This window comes from Megachile rotundata, chromosome 6 (genome assembly GCF_050947335.1).
Source record: "Megachile rotundata isolate GNS110a chromosome 6, iyMegRotu1, whole genome shotgun sequence".
Taxonomy (NCBI): domain Eukaryota; kingdom Metazoa; phylum Arthropoda; class Insecta; order Hymenoptera; family Megachilidae; genus Megachile; species Megachile rotundata.
In genome coordinates this window covers 8986907-9001480 of record NC_134988.1, presented here as the reverse complement: position 1 = coordinate 9001480, position 14574 = coordinate 8986907, and the positions used below count along the sequence as shown (strand labels likewise).

The 14574-nt window shown below is 32.1% G+C and overlaps 1 protein-coding gene across 8 annotated transcripts in view; it reads right to left on the bottom strand.

Moving 5' to 3' along the window:
- The window catches only part of LOC100883627 (uncharacterized), a 427612-nt gene that overhangs the window by 59303 nt on the left and 353735 nt on the right, over positions 1–14574 (bottom strand). For all 8 annotated transcript variants that reach the window (XM_076532931.1, XM_076532938.1, XM_076532939.1 and 5 more), the window contains exon 5: positions 12620–12666. In XM_076532931.1, the coding sequence (XP_076389046.1) occupies positions 12620–12666 (47 nt within the window). The remainder of the gene's footprint in view (positions 1–12619; positions 12667–14574) is intronic.

Here is a 14574-nt window from a genome sequence, read left to right as displayed (position 1 = left end):
AGCTTATTTGTTAACTAAATTGTTTTCCGTCGAGTTATATGCAAATCCTCGAGATTGATTTGCAATTATAAAATGTTGGAAATATGAATATTATTTTATTTTTGTAAAATAATTCAATAAATATGAAGTATATTAATATAATTGTTGTTAATTCATTTTATAATAATATTTTACCTTCAACAAATTTTTTTAATTGAAAATTTTTTTACAAATGTTAATAAAAATTGTGAACCTTTTTTATTTGTTTCAATATCTCAGTTATAATAAATTTAACGAATTCCCATTTGTTGACGATGAATTTTATAATTTTTTTATGTAAATTAAAATACATGAAAAATTAACAGTAAAAAATTCTAAGTATCAAAATACAGCATCTTGTGAAATAAACGAACGTTCAATTATCCAATTTCTCGATTATCAACTGAAGGGTTGAATGATTCTACATATACGCGGGTGCTGTAAACATACCGTTTCAAAAGCGTGTGGAAAATAGGATGAGAAAGGGGAAGGTGAAAGCACCGGGTGTGAAGTCTGGATGAGCTCCAAAGTACGCACTTGAAGAGCACACCATGTACGAACAATCTCCATAGGGCGATCAAACGATACTTCCTTCAACTTCTCTTTTCACAAGAACTGTCTTCAAATTTCCAATATTCATAAGATTATTTAGACCCTTTCTACAAAAACGATTACCCTTTCCGCATTTCCATATTCCTTTCAAAATAATTCAACGTGACAAAATTTCCTCTTTCCTATAAAACTAACAACCACTTTTTTTATTTAATAATTTAAACAATTGATAAATAATTAAATAAACAAACTGATATGCAATTATACATTTTCATATTCATTCTTTGGTAATGCACTTTAAGAAAGCGTTCCTACTTTTGAAAGATTAATGTTAATTTGGTAATTTAACAATTTAAATAATTTATATATAATTAGATAGAAAATTTGAGAATAAATTGGTGAATTATAAATTAATAATTTAGACGAGGTTCTTTCATTTCAATCGTGTGGCAATGGTGTTCATTTTAATTTCAATGTGTGTGCAGATATAATACGAAATACAGCACGTCGATATATAACGCGTGGAAATACAGGACGTGGGTATACAACGCGTGGAAATACAGCGTCTGGATATACAATACGTGAAAATTCAGAGCGTAGAAATATAACCCGCGGAAATACAGCGCGTGGAGATACAGCATATGGAAATACAGCGCGTGGAAGTACAGTGCGTGGAGATACAGCGCGTGGAAATAAAACGCGTAGAAATATGACGCGTGGAATTATAACGCGTGGAAGTTCAACACGTAGAAATGCCATGCGAGGAAGTACAGTGCGTTGAAATATGACACGTGGAGGTTCAACACGTAGAAATATCATGCGTGGAAGTATAGTGTGCGAAAATACAACGCGTGGAAATACAGCGCGTGGAAGTATAACGCGTGGGAGTTCAACGCGTAGAAATACCATGCGTGGAAGTACAGCGCGTGGAATTATAACGCGTGGAAGTTCAACACGTAGAAATGCCATGCAAGGAAGTACAGTGCGTAGAAATATGACACGTGGAGGTTCAAGACGTAGAAATATCATGCGTGGAAGTATAGTGTGTGAAAATACAACGCGTGGAAATACAGCGCGTGGAAATACGACGCGTGGAAGTATAACGCGTGGGAGTTCAACGCGTAGAAATACCATGCGTAGAAGTACAGCGCGTAGAAATACAACGCGTGGAAATACAGAGCGCGGAGATACAGCGCGTGGAGATACAGCACGTCGAAATATAACGCGTGGTAGTTCAACGCATAGAAATACCATGCGTGGAAGTACAGCGCGTAGAAATACAACGTGTGGAAGTACAGAGCGTGGAGTTACAGTGCGTGGAAATATAACGCGTGGAAATACAGTACGTGGAAATATACCGCGTGTAAATACACCGCGTGGAAATATAACGCGTAGAGATTCACCGCGTAGAAGAACCACTCGTAGAAATACATTGCGTAGAATTACAACGCGTGAAAATACAACGCGTGGAATTACAATGCGTGGAAATACAGGGCATAGAAATATAAAATGTAGAGACACATCAAATATTGAAATAACGCAATAGTGAATTTATCCCAGACGTCGCAGGTAAATCGTCATCGATTCAATTTAGTATTCCTAAGCAAGAGTAACGCATTGGAAGGGGTGAAAAGGTGGCAGGTGAAAAGAAAGAACGAGAGCTGGATGGACTCCAAAGCATGCGAGCGGATGGCGTTACAGGCACGAACGATCTCGGTTCGGCGAAGCTGAGAGTCCCGTCGAGAGACTGGAGCATCGTCATTGTCTATTCTTCTCCCTATTTGTCACGCCTTCGCTTTTGCGGCTGCAACTTCGTGCAAACCAATGTTGTTACCATGACAACACCACGCCGAGTGCTACTGCATATGTATACAATGAGTGGGTCGACAAAAATCTTGTATAGGGTGTTCTAGCATTAATGATCGTATCTTACCAAACTATTATTCCATACTCATTTTGTAATACAATTATATACCTTATCAACTCAATTCAATTTGATTAATTTTATATTATGGTGTACTTTCATTGTTCGAGTATTCTGAGGAAATCAATGATGATTTATTTATTATTTATTGTGGATCATTTTATATAGTATACTTGTTATATACATACAATTCTATTGAATTTTCAATTATGGAATAATTATAAATAGTAGTTTGTTAGTAGTTTGTAGCAAGTTTATAATAAGTGGATTGTAAGTTGTGCCTCGTATTAGTTGTAAAGTATTAATTTTTAAGTATAATTATTCTGTTTGAACACAAATTTTATTATTATATGGACATACTATGGTTTGATGTGAGCACTAGTGGCGCCCTCTATAAGTTTTGTATTAACATTTCTATTATTAGATACTTTATATAATACAATTTTTATATAGACAATTCTATTGTACTTCCAATACAAATAAAAATAAATTACAGTTTTATAACAATTTAACTGTAACAACTTCATAGCATGTCCATTATGACAAGTTCGTAGCAAGTGAATTATGACTTGCTCTGTAACTAAATTGTAATTTATTTTATTTATTGCTATAAGTTCACTAAAACATTGCAGAGTTTTATAATGGAAATTGTATTATATTGAATATTAAAATGTGGGTGAGCTATAATAGTTGTGAAGTGAACACAATTTCTATTGTTACGCCGCCATTTTAGTTTCATACGTGGCGCCATCTACACTGAGTCTTACGCTAACATTCCTACTATTAACTGTTCTATTGTATACAATTGTTATATAAACAATTCTACTGTACTTTCAATACATATGCAATAATAATAAATTATAATTTATAACAATTTAACTATGGTAAGTTCATAGTAAGTCCATTATGACAAGTTCGTAGCAAGTAAAGTAAAACTTGTTCTGTAACTAAATTGTAATTTATTTTATTTATTGCTACAAGTTCACTAAGATATTACAATGTTCCATAAAAGACATTCTATTATATCAAATATTAAAACATGGATGAGCTATATTAGACGTTAAGTGAATATATTTTCTATTGTCACACCGCCATTTTAGTTTGATACACGCACTAGTGGCGCCATCTGCACTGAGTCTTACGCTACATTCCTATCATTAATTGTTCTATTGTACGCAATTGTTATATAAACAGTCCTATTGCACTTCTAATACATATATATATATAAAAATAATAAATTACAATTTTATAATAAGTTTGCTATCACTAGAGTACATCAAGTTCAAAGCAAATAAATTATATTAAACTATAACCTGTTTTATTGCTACAGTACGATCTTCCATATAAGTCACCGCCTATTAAATATTAATTCTACATTCCACGTTAAATAAACACAATTTCTATTATTAAACTGCCATTTTACTTTAATATACCTACTAACGCTGTCCCTTAAGTTAAATGCTAACTCCCCTATCATAAACAGCTCCATGTAATTATTACGAGAACAATTCTGTTGAATCTTCTCCACGTAATGAGATTATAACAACTTATCACGGACACCCTATATATGAAAGTCATGAATGCCGGTTTTTTTCATCCCCCATTCTCGCACACAGAGGGAAAAAGAGATGTCGGCTAGGGGGAGGAAGCACTTGTACCTTGTGCGGAACTGTAACATCACGTGCTCGCACCAAGTGAAAAGCGTCTAGTTTCTCACTCTCTTTACCTCTTTCTCCATTTTTTTTTTCCCAACTCGACCTTTCATGTTTCTTTCTATTTGATAGTCACTTTGGACTCTGCCACTCATCGCAAAAACTGTTACGCGATTAGTGATGAGTGAACTCTTCCATGCCCTTAGAACGTGCCAGGGGCAAATAACTGATGTTACATTTTGCAGTTTCCTTTGGGAAAATTGTGAAACGTTTCGCGTGTTGAGGTAGTTTTATTTTATGGGTTGGGGAGTTTGGGAAGTGAGATTTTAGGTTTTGGGATTTTGGGATTTTGGGTCTTTGATATTTTGGGATTTGGAGGATTTGGAATATTTAGCAGTTTGACGTTTTGAAGTTTGGGGAATTTTTAGCATTTTGTGGATTTGAGGATTTAGTATATTTAGCACTTTGGGGTTTTGATGTTTGGGGAATTTTTAGGATTTTGGGGATTTGAGGATTTGGAATATTTAGCACTTTGGGGTTTTGAAAATTGGGGAATTTTTAGGATTTCGTGGATTTGAAATTTTGGGATTTGGAAGATTTGGAATATTTAGCACTTTGGGGTTTTGATGTTTGGGGAATTTTTAGGATTTTGGGGATTTTAAGATTTTGGAACCTTGGCACTTTGGGATTTAGTAATTTTGCACTTTGAGGATTAGCACTTTGGGGTTTTGAAGTTTGGGGAATTTTTAAGATTTTGGGAATTTGAGGATTTGGAATATTTAGCACTTTGGGGTTTTGATGTTTGGGGAATTTTTAGGATTTTGGGGATTTGAGGATTTGGAATATTTAGCACTTTGGGGTTTTGATGTTTGGGGAATTTTTAGGATTTTGGGGATTTTAAGATTTTGGAACCTTGGCACTTTGGGATTTAGTAATTTTTGCACTTTGAAATTTAGGAAATTTTGGGACTTTGGATTTGTGAAATTTTACTTTAGGACTTTGGGGGTTTGAAGTCTTGAAATTTTAGGATTTTGGGACTTGGGACTCTGGATCTTTGATATTTTGAGATTTTGGAATTTGCAACATTAAGGTTGCGACCCTTGCACTTCCAAATTTAGAAATTTGGAGCTTTGAGACTTAGGGACATTAGGACTACTAAATCTAGGAAATTCTAGGAGGTTTACAATACTTCATTTCGAAATCCTGTCAGCACATTATCTATACGTAACCTATACATAACCTAAACATAACCTATACATAATCTATACATAACCTAAACTTAACCTTAACATAACCTATACATAACCTATACACAATCTAAACATAACCTATACATAACCTATACATAACCTAAACATAACCTATACATAACCTTAACATTCTGCAATATCCGAACCCTTAAAATTATTAATAATCTCCACTGCATAAGTGACAAAAGCAAAAATGAAATAAAACAGTACAAAATGCAATAAAATATACACTGCTCAAAAGAAATATGGCATAGAAAAAATTTAGGCAAAAATTGGCCAAATTTGACTGATGATAACTCCGTGAAAAATCATCGCAAAGTTATGCTCTTTTTTTTAAATTAAAGCTTGAGATCTCTACTTTAAGACCCTGTAGTTTGATATTAGATTTGATGCATCCCTACCACAATAACACCGTAAATGTGAGGTCATGTTTGCAATATTGAAAATTACAAAGTTTGACGAAATGCATGGACTTGCCACATTTTTTTGGGGCGATACTGTTTACAGCAGCATAAAGTACAAACTTTTATCTTTAATTTCCAGTATGTGAAAAACCGCTACCATTTTTTTCTGCAAAGATACAGAACTTTAAAGAAACCCTTGCATTTATGGCATATACCGCCGGCATTAGCATTACCCGATATGCACCTCGGAGAGGTTGCTGGACAGATTTTGCACATCATATGCCTCTGACAAGAGCCTTTTTTTGTGTGTATATGTGTGTGAGTATCTGTGTGTCTGTATGTTTGAATTCTAATAACGCGTGTTTCCACCGCGTTGTTGAATTATCCCTTGCAGTCGATTACTCATGTTAATGCAAGCCCTAATTTCTTCCTGTGGAATGTCATTCCAAATTTCAGTTAAGACTTGCGATAGATCTTACAGATTGGTAGGTTGTCTTGTTAAATTTCTATAGGGTTCAAATTTGGACCTACTGCAGAATATGGAAGCAATCAAATTGAATTGGGACTGCAAAATTCGAGAATGATTCTCAACGAGGCTTCTCGACGATAATTCATACACAGACACAGATTCTCACACACAAATACGCACAGAAAAGGCTCCTGTCAGAGCCATATAATGTGCAAAATCTGTCCAGCAACCTCTCCGACCTGCACATCGGGTAATGCTAATGGCGGCGATATATGCCATAAATGCAAGGATTTCTTTAAAGTTCTGTATCTTTGCAGAAAAAAATGGTAGCGGTTTTTCACATACTGGAAATTAAAGATAAAGGTTTGTACTTTATGCTGCTGTAAACAGTATCGCCCCAAAAAAATGTGGCAAGTCCATGCATTTCGTCAAACTTTGTAATTTTCAATATTGCAAACATGACCTCACATTTACGGTGTTATTGTGGTAGGGATGCATCAAATCTAATATCAAACTACAGGGTCTTAAAGTAGAGATCTCAAGCTTTAATTTAAAAAAAAGAGCATAACTTTGCGATGATTTTTCACGGAGTTATCATCAGTCAAATTTGGCCAATTTTTGCCTAAATTTTTTCTATGCCATATTTCTTTTGAGCAGTGTATAAGTCCAAACACACTAGATAACCTAGACTCCATAACCTCAAACTAACACGTCAACCCTAATCAAATATTAACATACCTAATTAAATACCACCCTAAAGAACAAGGGTTGTATCGAACAATTTCTTATAAACCTTCATCAGCAATTACTCCCATAATCGTTGAAAAGAAACGTTTTCCCAGTTAAAAAGATAAAAATCAGCAAGCATATAGTTTAATTGAAAGCAATGGAGCGAAAATAAATAATCTCGTCACGTTCCCTACACAATTTTCCTACGCTCCAATTAACTTACCGTAATATAATTACGTTAAGTAACTAGGTTCATACTTATCTCGTTCACGATCTTCGCTTTGCCCTTTCATTCGACAAAGTCACGCGACGCGACGAAAAATTGTGCGGAATGCAGATATGCCCCGTTGCAAACGGTACTATGCGCGATTGCGATACGACGATTGTCAACCGGATATTCCACGCATGCAAAACACTCGCAATTAAGCCGACTTAATTTACATACAGGTTATATTGTTACACAGGACCAGGAAGAACGGAAAGCACTGGAACGAGGAAGAAAAAGAAAATGGAACAATTACGGCACGCTAGAGATAAAATGGCGGGACAGATCATGAATTCGTAGCAATTGGTTTATTTTCTTCTGCAAGTTTTATTATGTTTTGACACCCGTTTTGTGACTTTTAACATCTTTCACTAATTTGGAGGTATTCAATGACTTTTAAATTTTAAGTCTTTGAATGTTGTTTTTGTAAACATTTTCAAAGTGATACATCTTAAAACTTCATTATAAAAATCTTAATTTGGTATGCAATGTGTTTAAATCATTTTTAAATTTGTATTACGAGATATTTTTCAAGGAACATGTTTAAAAATAAACAATAATTTAAATAATTAGCAATTATAATTATAGTAATTGTACAATAATAATTCAAGAAATTAAACGACAATAACTAAACAGTTAGACAATAATTCAATAATGTATAGACAATAATTCAAATGCAACTGTGATATGAATATTTATAGTCATTTTCAAAGAAATATAAAAAAGAGTAAAGACAGAAAGAAAATTTTATATTGTGTCAAACTAGTTTTATAAATAAACTAATACAATTATCACGAACACTACTGTAATTCGTACAAAAGATGTATTAATTGTGTATCTAAATTGTCCGCCATTTTCCTAACCTCATGAGTTGCTACTCAACTACGTATTTCATTGAAAAAATAAAATTGTGTCTTCCCTGTAAAAGTTCCATTGTGAACCATCAAAAATAATAAAGATGTATCAATTGTGTACCACGTCCGCCATTTTCTTAACCTCATGAGTTATTCAACTACATATTTCATCAAAAAAATTAAATTGCGTCTACCCTGTAAAAGTTCCATTGCGAAACATTAAAAATAATAAAGATGTATCAATGGTGTACCACGTCCGCCATTTTCCTAACCTCATGAGTTGCTATTCAACTCCGTGTTTCACTAAAAAAATTTAATTGAGTCTACCCTGTAAAAGTTCCACTATGAAACATTAAAAATAATAAAGATGTATCAATGGTGTACCACGTCCGCCATTTTCCTAACCTCATGAGTTACTCAACTATGTATTTCATTAAAAAAATTAAATTGTGTCTACCCTATAAAAATTTCCTTACAAAATATCAAAAATAATAAAATCAAAGATTTCATCAAGGAAAGTAGAATTTATAAAAACGCATCTACAGAATTTTCCAATAGCATCTGCAAAGTGGAAGACGTACGAAAGAGGCAGTTGCGTCGAAAGTGTACGTACTAAGACGGAAAATAAAATCAAGCAGAAAGGCCGAAATGGCCGATTCGTGCTATTGGAATTTTTTAAGATATCGAAAAACACTAGATATTGGAGAAGCAGTTGGCGTGCGAGCCAAAGAGGGCAAAGCTTTGATATTTTATTTCTACCGACTTCAGTCGGCTATCTTTGCCCCTTTCGGGCTCACCATTTCCAATTCTATGAATATATAATTGAGATCAAGGTCTTTCCACGTTATCCGTCAGTTTATATATTTTTAACAATGAATTTTACTCCCCTGGCGATTATTATTTCATTCCTTGCGGCGTAACACTGATTTTCTGCTGAATTATTATCGATTTGGTTTCTTTGCTGACGTGTGCAATTTTTTGGTAAAAATTTTTATGTTTTAAAATGTTTTAGGGGAGCATTGCAAGGATTAAGTGAATTAGGTTATGTTATTATGGACATTTAAATACTTAAGTATTATTATTGTTGTTGTATCAGAAGTATATTAAAAATAATACAGCAACAATATTATAAATATAATACAAAAATATTAATAGCATATATTTTGTTATTTACTTTGAGAAAGTATTTCAAGGATCAGTCAAACGAATTAGGTTATGTTATTATGCACATCTGAATACTTATGTATTATTATTGTAGTTGTACCACAAATATAACAAATATAATACAGCAGCAATATTATAAATTTAATACAAAAATATTAATAGAATATATTTTGTTATTTACTTTGAGAAAGTATTTCAAGGACCAGTCAAACGAATTAGATTATGTTATTATGCACATCTGAATACCTAAATATTATTATTGTAGTACCACAAATATAATAAATATACAGCAATAATATTATAAATTTAATACAAAAATAGTAATACCATATATTTTGCTATTTTTCATGAAGTATTTATTTACTAAAATTCTTGCAATAATTTATAAAATTAATTCAATAACATAGTGATAATAATAAAACAGCAGTATAATAAAACACCCTTTAATTTTAAATTTCAACAATCAAAATAGTAATAATATTAACAATAAAATAAATTTGATGAATGTTTAAAAGAGTAAATTTATTCAGTCCAAATATCAGACAGCTAGGAGTAGTTCTGACTTAGCGATTACATTTCTGTGTCACGAAGACACGTTGTCGAAGGCTAATCAAGTTAAACCAACAACGTGCTATCTAAATGGTGCATGTTTAACAGTAATTTCATGTAAGAGGCGTCAATGTCGGATCGTTACAATCCTTAGCTGTTGTTGCAGCGTACAAACAGCTATCGAAATCCAGACACAAACTTAACCTAAAACTCGTGACGCTTGCCGGAATACGCAAACACGATTGCTCAGTTTGCTTGATCCGCGAAATGCCTTAACTGTGCTACACCGACTGCTATTTGTTCCAAACAGGATTCAAGAGACTGCTTTTACTGTATCGCTATATTCAACGAAACCACTAAACGAACCGAAATAGATTCACTAGTTTATTTAGAATCGAAAATATTAGGAGGATGAAAATTGGGGGAAAGTCTGTCTGCTGAAGACTCCGTATCAAAACCATAGATTTCGTCCTCTTCCTTGTCGCTGAGACAACTCGAGGGCTGCACAAAAAGTCAGAACACTCATTCGTCTCAATTTTTCACTGTTCCATAAAAATAAGGCAGCAATTACTCTTTGGAGAGTGCAAGGATTCACGAATTGTTAGATCAAATTCTGTTAGTTCTTGTAGATTGAAAATTGGGGAAACTGGGGAGGTTGATGAATAGGAGTAATAGGAAGAGCGAGAGATGATTGAATACAAATTTTGAAACCTTATTCAGTTCTGTTTAGGTCATCATTTTTGTTCAAAATTATTTTATCATATCTTGTTCACTTATTTATCATTTTCAAAGTTTATTTAGTCATTTACAATTTGTAGCGTCGTAGTATTGTACAGTTAGGACCCAAACCGTGGAAACAGATGATGACGGAAAACCCAAACTGTTTTAGGGCGCCATATTTTTCAGACTATAATAGTAGTTAACCGTAACGCTGTAAACTTGTCCCTAAAAATTAGAATTTTTTCCAAACTACTTGATGAACGAAACCGTTAGTCCAGCCTTCTTCTATCTTCTATTTCTTCCTTCTACAGCTTAGGTCGGATTAGTAGAACCACCACTTCATAATCAAAAATTGTTTACTTCGCATATACCAAAATGTAAAGATGTCAGAAACGATTCAACATTCAATCAAGTCACTTTAAAACCTACTAAAAGCTGTTGCTGAATAAATTCCATCGGCACCTTACCTATATTGTTAATTTTTCAACCTATCTTATACACAAACGAGTTTAGCCGACATGTTGGGTGTATCGTGCTGGCTTCAAGAATAATCGAGAAAAGGACGACGCAACATTGAGAGACTGAGAGACGAATTTGAAAATATGGTGAAATGTAGAACAAAGCTTGAAATATCTTACAAATTAATTTTTCTACATAAAATATTTTTAAACGTCGTTCTAATTAAAATGTGAACGAAAACCGGTAACGCTGTGTGTGTTTGCGCATTATGATTACGGTACGAAAACATGATGGTAAACATTTCATCAAAAGGTAGAAAAGTTTATGGTGAAATACGAGTATCGCTTAAGAGTAGTCTTAATGGAACTGAAAAATTAAGCTCGCTGTATGAAAGTAGAAACGTGATCCTTGATGCGATGGAGACGATAAAGCGGTATAAGCTTAACTTCCTTAGTGGTACATCAATCGAAGATGGTGGTAATAAAAGGATACGAGTATATGCTCTTAACATCATTTCTTTGCTGCTTTGCAGGTTATGTCTTCCGACCTACTCGTAAAAATCAACGAATAAACCACCGCAAATGAGAAACCTTTGCGCCATTTTCATATTCTACCCAATTTTACTTTAGGAGGCTTCTTTGAGGGTGTAACAAATATTTTATGCTGGGGCTGTTTAACAAATTTGAGTGCCTTTTTATTTCTTTCGATGTCTGTGTATATTGACTTGAATTTAAGTATTCATACTGAATATTTGAGTATTTACACTGACTGTAAATTTGAGTATTTAAATTGAATTTAAATTTAAGTATTTAAACTAACTGTTCATTCAATATAATTTATATAAGCTAACAGATAAATTTTGCTGTTTAAAATAGCTAAAAATTGTGTTACTTAAATTAATTATAAATTCAACTACATAAATTAAGTACAAATTTTAACTGCATAAATTAAGTACAAATTTTAACTACATAAATTAAGTACAAACTTTAACTACATAAATTAGGTACAAACTTTAACTACATAAATTAAGTACAAACTTCAACTACATAAATTAAGTACAAATTTTAAATTCAAGTTCAAACTTTAACTTCATCTGTGTAACAAAAAATGTATTGCAATAATTCTTAAAATATATTTGTACATATTGCAGTTTAATATCTGAAGTAAAGTTAAGGATATTTAAAATTAATTACAAATTTAACTGTATATATTAACTACAAATTTTAAGTTCAAATTGAAAATCTAATTGTAAGTTCAACTCACAATAAAAAATGTACTAAAATAATTTTAAAAATATAGTTTTACTGCAGTATAATATTTTATAAATGAATTTGAGATGTTTTTCAGAAAAATTTGTAATATTTAGTTGAAGTTTTAGTAAGAAGATGGCGTTCAATTTATGCAAGACAAATGCGAACGTCCCGTTAATAATATGGTATTCTTATCCGAGTGTGTACTTGTCTGTTGTAGTTAGAACAACACGACGTGTTCCACTTTTACTTTGTGAATGAAAGCCACTTAAACAGAACTATACGGAAGTGGAGTTTCCTGCAGGTTGCTCTGAAATCTCGAAAAAGAAACGACTAAGTTCAGACAATCATGCGACTCACCATTGGGCGGGAATTCGTAGAAGTACGCTGATCTTGGACTCAGACAGCTGCAACAAAAATAAAAATATCAAATTAATGTATTAGGAAAATTATTGTACAAATTAATAATATTAATAGATATTTTACGAAAAATTAATAGATATTTTCGACGAAAAATTACCATATTTATATTTTTATTATTCATGGATAATAATTAATTATTTGAATTTTTGTTATTTGAGAATTATACTTTTGATTAAAATTTAATTTCTCAGTAATAATGTATTTTACACTTAATAATGTTTTTTACCAATTTAGAGAATGCTTGCAATATTTATTAACTAATATAACGTGACTCAGTTATGTTCATACAATTATCAAAATTTGTTATAAACATTATTTATATTGTCTACAATAAATAATAATTATGTCCCTTCACCAAAAATTTTCCTTTTTACATTTTTTTTTTTTTTGTAAATTATATTTCTTTTTAAAGTTCACCCTTTAAAACCAATAACATTTAAAAATTATCCAACAACAATTTACCAAATAATAAATTATTTTTAAATATTAAACATTAAGTGACATAAAGCATAATATCAGTTTGAATAGTACTAAATAACTAATAATTAATTAATAATTGAAATAATAACGAAATATTTATTACCTAGTCATCAAAATATGTTTCGAATTTCATAGGTTAATAAAACGTTAATTAATTCGAATTGATGTTCGTAAAGTAATTATTTAAGTGGGTATCGAAGTTCATCCAATTTCTGTATGCAAGCAACAACGCGAAATTAATTATTCGACGTAACGATCGATTGACGAGCCCTTGACTGAATTAATTACACGCCTCTGTGCCTTACTTCAATGGATTCTGTCACGATCAGTAATCATTGTGCAATAACAATAAGATTTACATCGATCGGGATAATTCTCTGTCACCAGATGCACCCTTGTTTTTTGACCTGTTCAAGAATACACATTGTGAAACATTTAGGTTACTTTTAAATTCTGCATATTGTATGTGGCAATACGTGAAAATTATTATTGTTTAAATTATATGCACATAGTGCATGTGGTAGTGTGTGAAAATTATTATTGCTTAAATTATATGTATATATTGAACGTGGTAGTGTGTGAAAATTATTATTGTTTACATTATATGTACATATATATTGTATGTAGTAGTGTGTGAAAATTATTATTGTTAAAATTATATGTATATATTGCATGTGTTAGTGTGTGAAAGTTATTATTGTTACAATTATATGTATATATTGCATGAACTACTGTGTGAAAATTATTATTGTTAAAGCCATATGTATATACTGTATATGGCAGGGACTGAAAATTATTATTGTTTTTGTATATTATAAATTTTGTAAGAATTTATTTATATGATTGTTATAGAATTGAAATAAGTAAAATGTTTATGAAGAAGTAAAATATGTAAAGTAAATAAGACAAGCAAAATCAGTAAAAAATAAATAAAATAAGTTGGATAAGTTGGATCAGTAGAATGAGTAAAACGAGTAAACTGAGTAGAGTGAGTAGAGTAAGTAGAATGTATAGAATGAATAGAATGAGTAGAATGAGTAGAATGAGTAGAATGAGTAGAATGAGTAGAATGAGTAAAATGAGTAAAATGAGTAAAGTGAGTAGAATGAGTAGAACGAGTAGAATAAGTAGAATGAGTAAACCGAGTAAAATCAGTAGAGCGAGTAGAATGCATAGTATTAATAGAATGAGTAGAATGAGTAGAATGAGTAGAATGAGTGGAATCAGTAGAATGAATAGAGTGAATAGAGTAAGCAGAGTGAGTAGAGGGAGTAGAGGGAATAGAATGAGTGGAATCAGTAAAATGAATAGAGTTAATGGAGTGAGCAGATTGAGTAGAGGGAGTAGACGGAATAGAATGAATGGAATCAGTAGAATAAGTGGAATCAGTTGAATGAATAGAGTGCATAGGG